Below are 18,474 nucleotides of genomic sequence, written 5' to 3'. Positions count from 1 at the left end.
AGGTCTCGAGAAGGTATTAATTCCAACTGAAAAAGAGAATATTAGAATACGCTAGTATCCAGGGCTCATGAGCAGCAGGGATATTCTGAAGGAGTTCACAGGAGCTGAAGAACAACTGGTGAAATTTGAAGAAAATCTTCGCAAAGATTCTTGCGAAAAACGAAGTGAAGCAGCTACTCAGAGACGGTATCAGAGGTTAGAAAATATTAATTCACTTATTAATGAATTAGTTCATAAGTTTAATAATAGCGGGCCAACTAAGGATGAAATTGCTCAAGTAGAATTATATTTACATAGATTAGAGAAAGTATCTACTAGAGTAAAAAATATTTTGGATGATAGGATCAGTTCAGTTAGTAAAATAGATATTAGCACTAATATAGATACAGGTTTGATTAGAGAGATAATCATGAGTGGAGACAAATTTGATTTCAAAACAGCAGCTAACTTACTGCCAAAATTAAATGGCACAACTGAAGGCGTGTATCAGTTAATAGAGGGAATTGAATTATATGAACCTACGTTAGACACGTTAGGCAAACAATCTTTAATAAATTATGTTCTTAAAGCTTGCATATCTCACAGAGATAAAATCCGAATGAAAAACAATTATACCACCGGCGCAAATTTATTAAAAGATTTAAAAACTAACTTTTTGCCAAAGCAATCAGCTCCAACACTTTCGGCTAAATTACAAAATATAAAACGAAGTAACTCAAGTATCGATGAATATGGAAGATCAATAGAAACATTAATGTCAGATCTTACTTTAGCTCAGGCAGGTGACAACACAGATTCTATTGAAATTTTCAGGAAAGAGAATGAAAAACTAGCAATTGACGTTTTCGCAAAAGGTATACAAAATACAGAACTTAGAACTATTATAAAAGCTCGGAATTACAACACACTGACAGACGCAATTAATGGAGCAAAAGACGAATTCACACAAGACAACCATCAACCACCGACTATGTTTCACATTCGAAATAAACAAAATCATCATTTCAAAACTTTTAACAATAGACATAGAGGACAAAACGGGAACAGGTATCAAAACAGTTCGAACAGACATAACAATACAAGGTACATCCCAAACAACAATTTTCGAGGGAGATTCAATAGTGTTAACAGACAAAACAACCCTATGAATAGAAATCGTTTCTCTCAAAACTTACCAAATTATCGTCCCCAACAAAATCAAAATATTAGAAGAGACAACAGAAGACAAAATATGTTTTTAGTAAATAGTGTAGAAAACGAGGAATCAAATCAAAACAGCTCACTAGAGCAAACATTTTTTCGAGGCCAATAGTCTGAAAAATTATGCTAACTTTGATATACACGATTTAAACTATGTCAGATTCAATTACAATAATCAGGAAATTCATTTACTTCTCGACTCAGGTGCATCGATTAGCGCACTTTTCCACAAACATGTAAACAGACACTTGTCTACAATAGATTATTCAGACACAATAAAAATCGACGGAATTTCAGGGTCAACAAATACGCTAGGGTCATTATACTTACCTTTACAAGCCGGCAAAAATGAGTTCACACATAAATTCTTTACAATAGAATCATTTGACAATAACATACAAGGGATTTTAGGTGCAGATTTTTTCAAAAAATACTCAGCAATCATAGATTATGAAAATTTTGAGTTTTCTTTCACAGTTTATGGGAATAAATTTACAATTCCAATAGAGTCCAACTTCAATAAAAATACTAGTATTCCCCCGCGCTGTGAAATAATCAAGTACTTCAAGATAAACAAAAATTTTGAATGCATAGTATTTCCACAAGAAATAGCCAGTGGTGTTCGAAATTATTTCTTACAACGACATGAATGTTTCATCCGTTCAACGAGTGGAAGAAGTTTTAAAATCAATTTGCAAAGACGGACTAAATGGAGAGGAAAAACGAGCACTCGACCATATCTGTGCGAAATTCGCGGACGTTTTCCATTTACCCAATGATATACTTTCAGTAACTAACATTTATAAACATTCAATTAAACTCAACGAAAACACAAACCCCGTGTACACAAAACCATACAGACTACCTCAATCACAAAAACTGGAAATTGAAAAACAGATTGAAAAAATGTTAAACGATAAAATAATAGAACCTGCTAGATCTCCATGGTCGTCACCACTACTAATAGTACCCAAAAAATCGGACGAAAATGGGGAACGCAAGTGGAGAGTTGTTATTGATTATAGATTACTAAATAAATGTCTTAAAGACGAAAAATTTCCTATTGCTAGTATTAATGAGATTTTAGATTCACTTTCCGGTGCAATTTATTTTTCCCATCTTGACTTAGCACAAGGATATTACCAAATTGAACTCGACCCAGCTTCTAGAGAGTATACAGCTTTCACCACGAATACAGGGCAATATCAAATGACCAGATTGCCAATGGGTGCGAAAGTAAGTCCCAGTGTATTCTCAAGGGCTTTAACTATGGCTATGACAGGTTTAAATTTTGAATGTTGTTTTGTTTACTTAGACGATATTATTATTCTGGGAAATAGTTTAATGGATCACAACAAAAATTTAACGAAAGTTTTGCACAGGTTGCGAAAGGTAAATTTAAAACTCAACCCAAGTAAATGTCAATTTTTCAGAAAAGAAATCATTTATTTAGGTCATAAAATTTCAGCGTCAGGAGTATCTCCCGACCCGTCAAAAATTCTGGCATTACAACAATATCCAGTACCCAAAGACCCACAGGAAACGAAACGATTTGTAGCTTTTGCTAATTATTACAGGTCGTTTATTCCAAATTTTGCTCATATAACATCACCTCTGAACAAACTTTCTAGAAAAGGTGAAAAATTTATCTGGACTGATGAATGTCAAGAAGCATTTGAAAATTTGAAATCAAGATTAACATCACCTCCAGTTTTACAATACCCAGATTTTTCAGCTGAAAACACTTTCATACTGAAAACTGATGCCTCAAAAATAGCAATTTCAGGAGTACTCTGTAACGGAGACAATAAACCAATTGCATATGCCAGTAGAACATTAAATAAAGCAGAAAGAAATTATAGCATTATTGAACTAGAGCTTTCAGCTATAGTTTGGTCAGTGAAACATTACAGACAATATTTGTATGGAAGAAAATTTGTAATACAGACCGATCATAGGCCTCTTATATTCTTGTACGGCTCAAATCAACCGTCTAGTAGACTGACGAAATTTCGACTTGTTTTAGATGAATATGACTATGTAGTACAGTACGTTAAGGGCAATTCAAACGTTGCAGACGCTCTTTCTCGAGTAGAAATACCATCTGACAACTTGAAAGAAATGTCCAGAGAAATTGATGCCTCTGTGAATGTTATAACACGTTCACGAACAAAGAGATTGCTGGATAACCCGACTGTAAAGGATGAAACTAGGACTGATCACCCCGGAATTGTCGAAGTTTTGAAAAAGCCTTATAACGCAACTGAATTGAAAATATTGAGCTCACAACAATTCAATGCACTACGGAAGTCAGAAAAACAATTTAAGTTCATGAACGATTATTTAATTGATGACGCAAGCTTGCAGATTATATATTTAAATAAGACAGATTCTTGCTCAGCATTATATCTTCGAGAGATGTTGAAAGACTGTCAAAAGTTGTCCGGACAAGAAAATATTCCAGAAATATTAATCGATAAAAATAACAATTTATCTGCAGATATAATTAAATATATTTCAAAAATCTTCAAGAAGTCGAAAACAAAAATTACATTCATAAACAACTGCCAAATCATTAACGATTCAGCAACTAGACAATTAATTTTAAATGATTTTCACATTCTACATACAGGAGGTCACGCAGGTATCAATAGAATGTATAACAACATCAAAAGGTATTACAATTGGAAGGGACTGTACAATGACGTAGAAAAATTTGTAAAAATTTGCGATGACTGCCAAAGATACAAACACTCTAAACCATTTATAGAACCCCTGAATATAACAACAACAGCATCATACGCGTTTGAGAAAATATCCTTAGATTTAGTAGGACCTATCGAACAAGACATTGAGAACAATAAATATATTTTGACATTACAATGCGACTTGTCAAAATTTGTGGAGGCATTTGCACTACCAAATAAAGAAGCAGTAACCGTAGCGAAATCATTCGTTAATAATTTTGTTTTACGATACGGAATTCCGAAACAAATTCTTTCGGACCAGGGTACCGAATTCATAAATTCAGTATTCGCCGAAATGTGTAAATTACTTGATATAAAACAACTCAATTCGTGTGCATATCACCCACAGACAATAGGATCCTTAGAAAATTCACACAAACATCTAGGCGCGTACCTAAGAATGCAGACATCTAAATTTAAGTCTGCATGGAGCACTTGGCTTCCTTTTTGGTGTTTTTCATACAATACAACGGTTCATACAGAAACAAAATATTCTCCTTACGAGCTAGTTTTTGGGCATTTACCGAAACTTCCCACTAACATTGGTGAAAATATTGATCCTCTGTATACTTTTGATAACTATCCTCTAGAACTGAAACACCGTCTTCAGCGAGCATGTGCCGATGCAAAAAATAATTTGTTAAAATCTAAAAGAAATAGAAAAGAGAGATATGATGAGTACTGTAATCCTAGTAATGAGTTTAGAGTAGAAGATTTAATTTTAGTGAAAAATAATGTTACTAGCAAAATGCTAGAACTTTTTAAGGGTCCTTATTCAGTGATAAGAGACGAACACCCGAATATAGTGATTAAAGTGGACAATAAAGAAGTGACAGTGCATAAAAACAGAGTGAAACCGTATTACAACTGAGTGATAGTATAATTAGATTAGATACTGTAATTAGATTTAGTTTTAGTGATTAGAAGAAAAAGAAAAATTTTTTTTTTTAGAACTTTTCTTTTTATTTTGCCAAGGGAGGTGTGATAAAGATTTAAGTCACATATTTTACATTTCAAATAGTTTACCAAATTCGTATTATATTCAATTGTCTTTTCCACAATTCTACGTATAGAAACGTTGCAGGTTCATTAAACTCACCTCGACCTAATTATGTATTACTGCAACCTTTTCAGTACATTGAACTGTTTGCAGTTCAAATATATAACAATTAGATAATAAGTGAGGAGCAACCAATTCTGTATAACCCCGATTCTGATGTATGATTAGTGTGCATATACTCTTCGATGTAAGATGTTAACTTTGATACGAATAAAAACGAAACTCTTGGTAATGACTGGCTTCAATTAAACTACCTGGAAAACCCAACATTTCATGGCAGGACATTACTAATCTAATGAAGAAAATTGTACAAAAATGAATTCAGAGTAAATCTTAAAAGTTGTAAATCTTATTGAAAACATTTTTCACTAACATAGGCGAGAAATTCTATCAATTAATTCATTAATGAGCTCACTAACTGTGTTACTGAAGATTTTCAAAAGTAAAAACTGTAAAAAAAACGTTAATTTTTATGAAACATAGTTGCCTTGCAGTGAAAGCTGCAGAGAAATACTGGAATCGACTCTGTAATAACAATTAATATATCGAACTATTTTTTATTACGAGTTAGGGATGCTACCCTGTTCTCTTTTTCCCATTGGCCCAAAGTAGACTGTGGCGCCACCTTTTGACTTCAAAAATCCTGATCAACGAACGAGAAAACGTATGTCTCATTGATATAACTTTGCAAAAAAATTGAGAGCTGAGAAAGGGGGATTTTGTGACACATTTTTTGAAGCTCCTGACAAATACTTCACAACCCTAGAATATAATGTCAATATCTTCAACTACTACAAAATGGCGAGGTCAGTTCAGGTCATTTGAACAGCCTATCCGAAATTTCATGTCGAACATTTTTGAACACAGTAACGTCAATATCTCTACAAATATTTATTATTCCCTGCCATATATTGAAGCAGAACCTGTTTCGTACACCTTTTGCTTCAAATATCCTCATAAAAAAGTCCAAAAGTTTCAAAACTGGCAAGCGAGCTGGCCATTCTGTAGGACCTCAACGAATAATACAACGACCGGGAAAAGTAGTATCCAAATAGTATCTCAAATTTCAGTTTTTCAAGTTGACCCGTTCAAAAAATAAAAGGGGAGGACATTAAAGAAATGCACTGTACATTCAAAAATAGTAATATAAATAAAAAATCCCATAAAAACCCTATTTTGTTATCTAATTTTGCATTTTGCAGAGTAACCTGATGTTCTGAAATTTTTTCAGTTTTCAGAACACCTAAATACATAGAAATTAGTTGCAAACATTTTTTTCAAAAACTGGGGCGAGTCGTAAAAACAAAATTCTACCAACTTCCCTAGTAAATCACTATTTCAGTAGTTTCTCCTTTTTGTAGGTACAGATAAGTCCAGAAAAACTTGTCGATATTGTCAAAAACGCCAAAAAAACAACCTCAAACAGAATTCGGTTTATGGCCGAAGCAAATCTTGGGAATGATAGCGGCTGGCTCGGTTTTGTTTTGACCTACGCATATTTTCCCATGCTAATGATTTCTGCAGCAGGTAACTACACATTTACCACCTGTAAATAACAGCGTGCGATTACCTCACATCGAACGGACCGAAAGAATTGAGCCGCTGTATTCCAATGCTGATATCGGCAAGCGCTGAGTCATGTGGCCACAGAAAGAATTATAATAATGAAATAAATTGCTCATATTAATGGATTATTATTAGCTTTCTTTGAGTGATGATGATGGTCGTTATTATCTGGCAGTACCTCGATGTTATTTGCATGTTTCATTGGCGGAAGTGGGAAAATTTAACTTTTGAAGACGACACTTCTCTACGGAAGTTTCTGAAACGATACAAACTTCGAAAGTCGTAATTTTGACTTCAAACTCGATAATTCCGAAGTGATGGAGCTTATGAAATAATTCAGACTTCGAAAGTCGTGATTTAGACTCCAAAATCTATATTTTAAAGTGGTGAAAGTTTTTGAAATAATTCAGGCTTCGAAAGTAGTAATTTTGATATCAAATTCGAAAGTTTGAGAACTTTACGAATTAGGTATAGGGACATGTATATCATCTTGAAGCATTTTTCACCATCTTTCAATTTATGGAGTAATATACAGGGGGTTTCATTTGAAAAAATGAACTTTTGACTATTTTTATGCACAATGGAAATAATAGTAATTTTAGCACGCCCTGTATGATATGGAGTCGATTTCTTGGTGTTATTTGAATATTTCGAGTTTGTTCAAACTATCATCAAAATATCAACTTTTCATGAATTGAGAGTACTGATGTACTCAATTTCAATTAAGGCTATGTTTTGGACCACATTTAGCACAATTTATTTTTCATCTCAAAAACAGATAGAGATAGGTATAGGACATTATCTACAAAAAAGTATTAAAATACCAGAGCGATTCCAAAAATGTATTAATATACGGGGTGTTCCATTTAAAAAAATATAATTGCTAGGACTTTTTGATGGAAGTGGCCACGCCGCAATGTTGAAAATATTTTAGATCGATAGAACAGGTAAGGAAGTGTGAGAGGTGAAATTTTTAGTAAAATCATGCTTTGCGTTTTCCAGAAACGTCTAACCTACCATCGACCGTGAGTCACGCTGTATATAAGCGCAATAATATACATAAAGTTTTGGTGGTCAGAATCTATTACTACAGTCAACAAAAAGCATGTAACATCAACATGAATTATCAAAATTTGGGATCAAAATGAAAATAATGAAGTCATAAAGATGGTAAAATATAATAATCATCTGAGAAATAAAAACATGAAGGAAATAAGAACGTTAAAAACAAGTTAAAGTTAGAGGAATGGAAGAAATGAGAAATGTAAAGTTAGAAACTACAGATTTATTTGAGAGAAAATTGAAAACTGTGAAAGTGAAAGTAACAGTTTTCTGAAAAATATATGAAAAAATTGGGAAAAAACACATCACATGTGACACGTTATGATACAGGTGACCGATTAGAGAAAATATATGAAGAAGTTGATACAGCATTTATCCGAACTGTTGAAATAACTGAGTTAATCCAAAAAACATCAAAGATATAAAAGGCCAATGAGAGACGCAGAACTCTTGGAATAATCTACTCCTAACCACAGAAACTGGACGTTACAATCGATAAATCGCCAATTTATATCACGGAACGCATTTATTACAATAATCATGTTCAAAAAGTTTATAACTCATCATAGAAAAAAACACCTCGTTATTATCCAGTTATTTCCAATAAGGAACTACAATGGTTCGTCGATAATACGACAATTGAGGTAAATAAATTCCGACATTCATATTTTCACGCCGTTTATAATGTGCAGCTAAGACGTAAAAAATTCATAAAATTTCTTTATGTCATAGTACAATCTGACGAGATTTCTTTTTCAGCCAGTCAGTCATTCTCGATCACGAACAGTTTCATTCCAGTTATTGAAAACAATTATGAAACTTGTGAGATCATACTTCTGCGAAAAATTTACTTATTATTTCTTCAGTATTCTCAGATATGAAATGCAAGAAATGTTATTTTCTTTCAGTATTCGAAGCAATTTCAGGAATTGCTAATTTCTATTCCATTCATTTTATTTATTCTCGATTGTAATAGTCCACCTCCTCTTGATTTTTAACGGGATAAAATATCAAATTCGCATGAAATTCATGTTGAAATTTATGTTATATACTTGTGTTGCACTGTTTGGAACCTTTGGTGTAGTTTTTTTCCAACACCAAACCGTTATTTCAATACCTCGACACGTGTTTCAATCACCAACTGATCCTCTTTAAGAGGAAGATCAAACTGTTTGAGTAAGTAAAAGGGGAATGAGAACGAGATAAGCAATTATAACAAGTCCATATTCTGCTTCTTTATTTTTTCAAGCCCCCTGCAATGAATATCAACTATCTTGAACGTCCCAATTACCCTCCAAAATATACCTGAAGATATGAATTCGTGTCAGCAAAAAATGCCGTTACTAATAATCATTAACGATATCCGCAGGTGTATTTTGTCCAGTCCAAATTTGCGGTTTTCTCGACTATTTTGTTAGAAATATTCATGTATATAAATGGTCCGCATTTTTAACGAATATTTTTGCGGGAATAATTACAGCTCTTGTCTCTTGCATTACAATATCAAATTATCCTAATTGCCATTATTTTAACCAGATAGACGAAGCCAAAAATATCGAAATTGTGGGACCCATAATGAGGAGACCGCAAAATTCTGAATATTTCCTGCAGAACTGTCTCAAATAATACGTATTCTGTTCAAATTTTCAATGGAGGATTCGATTGTGATGATTAGTTGAGAGCAAAGTGTCTATATGCTGTAGAAAAAAAATTTGGAGCAAAAGTGTCATTTTAAGCTACGGATCTGGAAAACATCTCAACACTTCATTATTATTATTCGAGAATTTTCTAAAGAATCGTTCACAATATAATCAACTGAATAACAATACTTCTAGCAATTCACTGAGACTTCACGGTGTACCCCAAGGCTCGATACTGGGTCCACTCTCCTTTTCAATATACAAATATCATTTTGGGATTTTGTTACAAACTATTCCACATATCAATATGTAGATGACTACGAGTTATATCTGAGTTTTTCAACTGAATTCAACTGATTTGGAAAAGTTTTTCAAGTATTTTGTTTTTACATATTATTAAGCTGAACGTTTTACAAATCCTAAGTGATTTTCCCAGTCCAAAAAGTAAAAGGACACTTGCAATAAGGGAAGATGTGAATTTTACGTCGATTTACTGTTATTATCATCAATAGTGGTAAATCTAGAAATACAATATGTCTGAATTTGAGCCATAGTGTCTTAAGAGATATATCAGAAACACAGTATTCCAGTACATAACGAAAAAAATAGATATTTGTGAATTATACCTCTGTTGAGTTGCTAATTCAATTTCCAATAGCTTCACTAAACAGTATTCAAGACAAAAAGTCAACAATAACACAATGTAAGCTGGAGCTATGCTCATAGATGATTTCAACAGTTTCGTAGGAAAACAACCGAGAATGTATGGTTCCAAAAGTCGAAAAATCGTATTTATTCGTCCTTTATATAAGCCTATATGCAATGTCCAACTTCAAAAGGCGAGAATAAGTGTCCTTAGACATGGACCTATTCTGATAAACCCATCAGAGAACAGGAGTATATAAGGTAGCCTGTAGTTCTTCCCAAACTTCGTATTGGTCAAAAGAGAAGAACTTTTTTCAAAGGAATGAAAGAACATAGAGTATTTTTTCGAATAGGAAGGTCGATTCACCATTTGCAAGCAATTTTTGGTGAAGGAAATGAGATCAATCGTGACTATAACCATTATATGCGAGAGAAAAAGCATTTAAGAACTTGCAAAAATGACCAAGCAGAATTTATTAATTTGTTTTCAGTCAATGAAACTGGTGGTTAGTTGATTTCAAGTACCACTTAAACCACTAAAGTCTACGTTACACTGCTCTTTTTTATTTAGATCTTCACTAAATGTACAATGTTCATTGAAAAGTCATATTCTTCAATTTTTCCTACAGATAGTCTCTTTCTGAAGGTTTTCCCGTATGACTTCCAGATGTATCTTCCAAGTACTTTTTAGTTTCTTGATCTGGTCCCAAACCATAAATGTTAATAAACCCATCCATGGTAGTAGCACAAACTCGCAGCCAGTTTATTTTGTTCATAATTATGTTTCTGGCTATTCTCTTTGTATTTTATGATTTTATGTGAGTTGGTCAAATGATGGTGATGATGATGATGATGGCCAGCAAAGAATTAAGTGATTAGGTAATCATAATAATATCATAAAAAGCCACACTCATATGTGTGATTTCATAAATTACAAATTCTCAAACATAATTTCATGAAAATTATAATTCAATGACTAAAATGGATCATAAATTCTACAATTGATTGTATCACCGATTTTCGAAGACTTTCAATCAATACTTGAATACTGTGAACCCTGTTAGTTGACCTCAAGTTCGTATGAAGTAATTTCTAAAATAGCACAAACCAAAAAGAACTCAGAACGACTCCTAGAAATTAGATCATGACTGATTCATGCTGAAGCCTCTCTTCCAAGAACACAAACACAACATCCAAACATCTAAATCTCGCATATGACACTCGCATATGAATAATCGACCAAGGCAAATATATTAACTTCAACATCTCCTGTACTTAAGTATAATTTCCCATAATGGTATCACCAATTATAATGTTATTAGTAGACAACGATCACTTGATTCCGTTCTTGGTTCTTGGCCAGCTTCTTTCCTTGTCGCACGATCTCCCATACGATACCTCATCGGAGTCGCGTTTCTAATATCATCGTCACGCCTATTTACAAATTAATGTATCGCTGTTTTGCATATCCAAAGGATTTATGTTATTAGGGCGGGCGGGCCGCTTTTCGTTCTAATCAACGATTTTTGACGAGTTCGGAGAACTGTGACTCGAGCTGAAATAGGTGTTCCTCGAGGTTCGTCCGACGAACCTAACAAACAAAGGTGATTTATTGGTTTGCAAGCGTTATACAGGATGGATTGAAGAGTCAGACCCAATGATTCGGCGAACTTCTACCAGAAAATAATTGCTACCCTGGTTGATACCACGACGGACATTGAAATATATCCGACATATATGTGTGCAAATTTTATCAAGAGGAAATTGCACATATGCTCCCAGCAAGACCCCTATGAAATCAATAGTGAGAACATCTGCTGCTCTGCGAACAAAAAGTTGATAGATGTTCTGTGCTAGAACAGCACCAGGTTATTGGACATAAGTTGAGATTTAATTTCGACTGTTATATGGCATAGTACTTGCTGTTTTTCACTCACTCGGTTCATCCTTGATTGAAATAACATGTCACTATCGATTTTTGTTCCTTGTATGTGAAAGTTTGGTAAGATATCGTTAGTAATCAGCCGATATTTGATGAAAGTACACTTCGTATTCAAGAAACAGTGTATTGTGAGATTTTTATTGCACAGTTTTAGAAAAACGCGGCACTCATTTCGCTTAACAATAGCTTTTGCAGGCGTGTCTTTACAATATAGACACGCCTGAAGAAGCGATTGTATAACGAAACACGTGTTTCGCTATTGTGATACTGAGCAGATATGCCTGAAGAAACTACTGAACAGTTTTACAAAAACGACACGTGCTTCGATATACAGCAGGTGGATTCATACTGTTAAGATACGCCTGAAGAAGCTTATTTCATAGCGAAATGACACATAGTTTTACAAAAACGCGACACATGTTTAGCTATATAATAGCTTCTTCAGGAGTATCCATACAGTATAGATACGCTTGAAGAAGCTATTTTATAGCGAAACAAGTATTGCGTTTTTGTGAAACTGTTTAGTATACAATAAAGACACGCATGAATGAGCTATTTTATAGCGAAACAAGTATAGCGTTTTTGTGAAACTGTTTAGTATACAATATAGACACGCCAGAAGAAGTTATTTCAAAGCAAAACACTACACAGTTTCACAAAAACGCGACAAGAGTTTCACACGTGTCTATACTGTAAACGACACAGTTTCTCAAAAACGCAATACATGTTTTGCTATAAAATAACTATGAAATAGCTCCTTTGAGCTATACTGTATAATCACGCCTGAAGAAGCTTTTGTATAGCTAAACACGTGTTGCGTTTTTGTAAAACTGTGTATTGTTATATAAAATAGCTTTTTGAGGCGTGTCTGTACAGAATAGACACGACTGAAGAAGCTATTTCATAGCGAAACACTTCACAGTTTTACAAAACGCGACAACTGTTTCGCTATAAAATAACTATGAAATAGCTTCTTTGAGCGTGTATTTACTGTATAGACACGCCTGAAGGAGCTATTATATAGCGAAACACGTGTCGCGTTATTGCAAAACTGTGTATTGTTCTATAAAATAGCTTCTTCAGGCGTGTCTATACAGTATTGCTATACAGAAGATATTTCAGAGCGAAACACGTGTGGCCTTTTTGTGAAACTATATAGTATACTGTATAGACACGCCTGGAGGAGCTTTTGTATAACGAAATGGATACATCTATTGAACCCAACACCAAAACGAAAATTACGGTCTTACGACGCGCGTTTCGCTAACCAAGATATCATCCTCAGTCATAATGATATCTTGAGGACGAAACACGCGTCTAGAGAACATAATTTTGGTTCTGGTGTGGTGAAAGTGTTTTCAATAGTTCCATTTTATGCCACAAGTTTCAGTACGAACTATCAAAACAAAATACGTGTAGTAATGAAGTGTTTGATGAGATTATTATTTACTTTTGATGCACTGTCTGTTTTATTAATCTGTTTTTCTGAACGACAACCCTTGTGCGAGCTAAGGATTAACGAGGTCCTACCTTTCAACATGTGATTCACTATTTGGAACCTTTGGTGTAGTAATGAATATTACTGGAGTTTTTTTCCAACCAAATCGTTATTTTAACATCTCGATACGTGTTTCGATCACCTAGGGATCATCTTCAATAGAAATATTAAACAAAAAAAACTTCAGTAATATTCAGAGATTATTTCCCAACCAAATCGTTATTTTAACATCTCGATACGTGTTTCGATCACCTAGGGATCATCTTCAAGAGAAATATTAAACAAAAAAATCTTCAGTAATATTCAGAGATTATCATTCATTTCAACCTGAAAATTATTGATTTTCCACTGGTTTCTGCAATGGAACTGCATCAGAACATTCTGTTAGACTTAACAATCGAAGAGCGACACCAACTTGAGAATTCTTGAGGTTGTCCTGTATTTTATCAAATCTTTTGGCATTAGTCGCAAGTGTTAAACTGTCGTGTGGCATATCATTGATGAAAAACAACAAAAAAGTAATACAACTATGAAGTTAATGTAACTCGGCTGTAACTTGGCACAACATTTATTAATTCTGAGACCGGTAGGCACGAATATTCTTTTGGTTACTAGAAAATCTATAAAGCATATATTTTTTATTGTCTCTTTGAAACCCAAACCATTAGATTTTTGAGTTATCGTAGTATGCTCTATTGCTTTAATATTTCATCTCGTAAACTATCAATTCCGTGAATAATATGCATAGTTTTTTATTCTAGAATCATCATATGCACGATTTCTGTAGTAACTAAAACTATAGTAAAACCGATTACTAATGATATATTTTGAAAAAATGATTATCTGACCTTTTTCTAAAAAACGATCATATTTTAATATCAATACTTCAAGATATGATAGTGACTATTTTCATGTGTATACCGCAACTGGGTTCCTAATTCTACTTCGAATTTGAAGAATATAAATTATGCTCGAAATGGGTTTGCATTTATATCAAAACAATTCTTATCTTAATGATCTAACGGTATATAAACTGAATGAGATATACCGATACCAAATGTATTGTTTTCTTATTCTTTGAACAACAATTTTTGTGGGGGACTCCATTTTTTACAGTTTTTTGGGCATATAACCTTTCACATTCGGTAAAATAAACAATCTCAGTCAGCAGCTCCTCTAGTGTTTTAGCTTTGTTTATTTTTCAGATGGTGAAAGGTTTTATACACAAACAAAACAATGAAGAATTTTGTTTTCCTGTTTCATTTTTACTGGAGTTGACCTGCCAATGAAAAATGTTTTATGAACGAATTTAGAACAACTTGGCTTGTGAAATGAGTAGAGTGCCAAAGCATTCACATTGTCTAATTTCCTCTGAAACATAGATTTAGCGATATTTTTGTATGATGTTTATATTGAAAAGGAAATATTTCCACAAAATGTGCATTTTTACTTATATATCAGCTTCGGCATATTTATAATGTGTAAATATTGTTTTTTCAGAAATCCCGACATCTACACCTTCAACCGAGTCAAAATACGGTAAGTCAAATCTTCTAAGAAACCCAAAAAACGACCCTTTACCATATTGCCGTACCATAAAGTTCACTTTCTATTTAACAATCCATTCAAATTCATTTCACGCCAATCAACTTTTAAAAAACGTCCGGCGATTGTTGATTCCAACATGTTTCTATTTGCAAACATTTTTTATTGCTTGTAATAACACCCCCGTAAATCTTAGCATTTTAGGGGTAATTTTTAAAGCTTCATCCCCTTCGTCGAATAATAAACTGGGGTTGTCGAGTACATTGACAAGTGTTTAGAATCTTCGGCGAATATATTAGAGTAAGAGTTCAAAAAATGTCATAACCTCAGGGGGTTCAAGTTTAGTATTTTATTGAAAGGGATCGCGAGTGGTGTCTTGCAGGGGTTGCAACAGGTTTAAATGTGCTTTTCATACTTACATACCCCAAGGGGAAACACCCCAGCAGAGAAACAACGTGTGGCGTGAGATTGTTAAGATATTAGCTTTTGATATTTTACAAATTTTGATGCGATCAATCTTGACACATCTTGGAATCAAAAATCCCGAATTTTCAGTATTGAGGATTAGACAAATTAGATTTTGTGATGTGATTCTGATTGTCTGAATGTGATTTGGACAGGCACGTTTTGCCATTCAAGGGATATTCATTTCACAACAGGCCACAAAAATACAATTGTACCGTTTCAAAAGTGATACTACAAAAGTTACAGTAGATATTTCTCAAACTATCGGTTCCACGTCAATTTCAGTTAGATACATTTTCATTTTGCAGTCAGTTTATCACCCAAAAATTGCTTTTGAGTCATTGTCTGAGAAGCATCCCTTGAGATAAGTTGGCTTTGGAAACTCGGAAATTAGTAGGAAATGATTTTTGAGTCTACTCATCACAAACAAGTACTTTCAGCAACTAAGTGTCGTCAATACCATATCAATTTGGTTGTAACTTCTTTATCTTCCTCATATTTTCATTTATGTTTCACAATTTTATGAATTTGTTCAGTTCCTTTCGTGATTCTATGAATATGATTCTGTTGAAAAAATCTAAAATGAAACAACATTTGAGAATAGAACTGCAAAATATAGGCACTGTTAAAAAATAAATTGAATTTTCAAATTTCACTTTAAGAAATGATGGTCAAGATTTTCAGTCTACTTTACATTTAGTGAATATAATCATGTGTTTGGTTCAAACTATTGACAAAATGAAAAAATCATCTCTGTTACATCGGCAAATAATAACAAATAACAGCGTATTATCGTTTCAGTTAAGTTTTTACTAATGTTTATGTATTGATGTGTTTTATATATCATATACTAATCTATCTTTGTAATGAAACCATATTACTATGTATCAGCAAATTATGTTATTTTCGAATTTATTTTGAATTTTTGTTCCTTCACATCTACAAATTGGTTTACAAAATATTTCTAAACAAAAATGAAAGCTGCAACATCATTTTTGATTAAATTAGAATGCTTTTATATTTCTCAGGAATGTTTTGATGCCATTCGAAAACATTTTGTGATTTTTTTTCAGTGAAACGTCCATAAATAACAAAAATTATTGATATAGTTTTGACGTAATATCATTTCCAGGATATTATACCTTTGGGCGGATGACAAAAACTGAAAACATTCACAAAATTAACATTAAAGTTAGAGGAGCATTATTTTCTTTTTGATCCCAACCTACACTTCTATTTTCTCGGCTTGATCTCAAGAAATTATGATGTTCACTGATATAGTTCAACTACTTGAAAAACACTTCAAGACAGACACTCTGTTAATCAATAACAAACGTGGCTAAACAGTTGTAAAAATACCAAGAGCTCTCAAATTTAGTTTCACTTCAGAGTAAACATCAATCTATCCCATTATTATCACGGTACAGTAGTTTTTCAATGAAGTAAACGACTTTACGTGAAAACTTTCCATCACTATATCAACTTTTTGGTGCACCCCGTATACGTGACAACTGATTCGTTTTCGATTAGCATACCTCGTACCTAAAACATCTACTTTGTATCAATTTGAGGGGTACTAAAAAATGGGTTTGCAGTTAAATCCAGAATGATGTTTGATGTTTGGCGCCATATTCTTTGAAGTTTTCTTAGTACAGGTAGAGAGCTGTTAGGGATTTCTCATTAGCAAGGGTCAGGTAAAGAGGCAAAAAAGGTGGAGATTGGGGTGTTGCGGTATCGCATGCGAAATCGAAAAGTTTTTTGAAGATTGAATTAATTTGGTTCTAGAAAATTCAGCTACCTAGTCAACGGAAGTAGAGAAATCGACGCGATCGGAATTACTTTTACAACGAAAACGTGCAAGGTCTGTTTTAGTTTCCTAATCTTTCGATAAGCACATGTTTTCAATTCTACCTATGAAGTGTTTTGAAAATCAGTATAATCTGTGAAGATTTTCCCATGTATAATGAGGTAAATCCTGACCAGTTTCTTTGTTCAACTTGAGCTTACACAGTTTCAATTGACGTCTAAATGAAATCAAAACCTTTGCTTTATACTGGGTGAAAAATTGGCAGAATTTTTCTATACACAATGAGCTAGTCATTGTATATATAATTAATTTGTTTGATAAGTCATCCAGGGGGCATGACCCTTGGATCTGCCAGTGGATCTGTTACATATTGTTGTTATGATAGATCACCTGGGTAGTCCCAGGCCCGACCCAGAGATGGCGGTAGTTGTTTTAAAAAAATTACTGTATTAGAATCTATGAAGCATACGTTTCAGGTTTGAAGACTCTGTGTTGTTTAGTATTCTCTTGGAAGCCATCAATAGCGAACGGTTTCGGCTTATCCGGTGTGTTGATTTCAATTTGATAGACGAAAACCATGAATTTTCATGAAAAATATTGATGGGAGGATACATAATAATATTACCTTATCTACTAGTCTAAATAAATTTCACTATATTGCTTCATCTAACAGTCAGTATACTTTATGATTGGTCCACCATCGTTATTCATGATATTATTATGTTTACTTATTTCTACACTTTCATAGGCATCTAGATGAATGTTGTTGTTAACTTTTCTAACTAAATCCTAATGAACTAAAGTCTGGAATGGTTGGTGTGTTAAAATAAAATGGTTTGGGGTTGGGATCAAACTCCGGTAATATTCCTACACCAAAGATTCCAAACAGTGCATAACACAAACAAATCATAGGATGGAGCATAATTGAAGTTATGAAAAAACAAGAAAATTCAATTATCATGAGCATAAACAAATCATTCCAATCGTACGGCCGGCTAACTACCCATATTCAGGGACAGTTATTGTATTTATGGAAATCACAGTTAGTTTCACAGTACGAAACTCAAAAATACTTGTTTAATGAGATATCTAAATAAAATTACAATGAAACCTAGCTGTTTTTTACAAATGTGGCTCAATTTATCAAACAAGTAATTCAAGAGTTAAATGACAGAAACAGTCTTGTTTCGTAGAAATTTTCATTGGCTTTCTGGAGAAATGGCAGTACAACCATTATGAGATTTGATGCAAGGAAATGTATTCTTCTGCTTCAATTATTTTTCTACCTGGCTGAATC

The 18,474-nt window shown here is 33.4% G+C and overlaps 1 protein-coding gene across 2 annotated transcripts in view; it reads left to right on the top strand.

The window, feature by feature from the left end:
- Positions 1-18,474, top strand: part of LOC111510503 (uncharacterized) — a 151,388-nt gene that overhangs the window by 9,789 nt on the left and 123,125 nt on the right. For both annotated transcript variants that reach the window (XM_074176195.1, XM_074176194.1), the window contains exon 2: positions 14,861-14,899. In XM_074176195.1, the coding sequence (XP_074032296.1) occupies positions 14,861-14,899 (39 nt within the window). The remainder of the gene's footprint in view (positions 1-14,860; positions 14,900-18,474) is intronic.

This window comes from Leptinotarsa decemlineata, unplaced genomic scaffold (genome assembly GCF_025532065.1).
Source record: "Leptinotarsa decemlineata unplaced genomic scaffold, Ldec_3_MD MMD2_tig00001621_RagTag_RagTag, whole genome shotgun sequence".
Lineage (NCBI taxonomy): Eukaryota > Metazoa > Arthropoda > Insecta > Coleoptera > Chrysomelidae > Leptinotarsa > Leptinotarsa decemlineata.
This window is presented reverse-complemented; position numbering and strand designations above follow the sequence as displayed.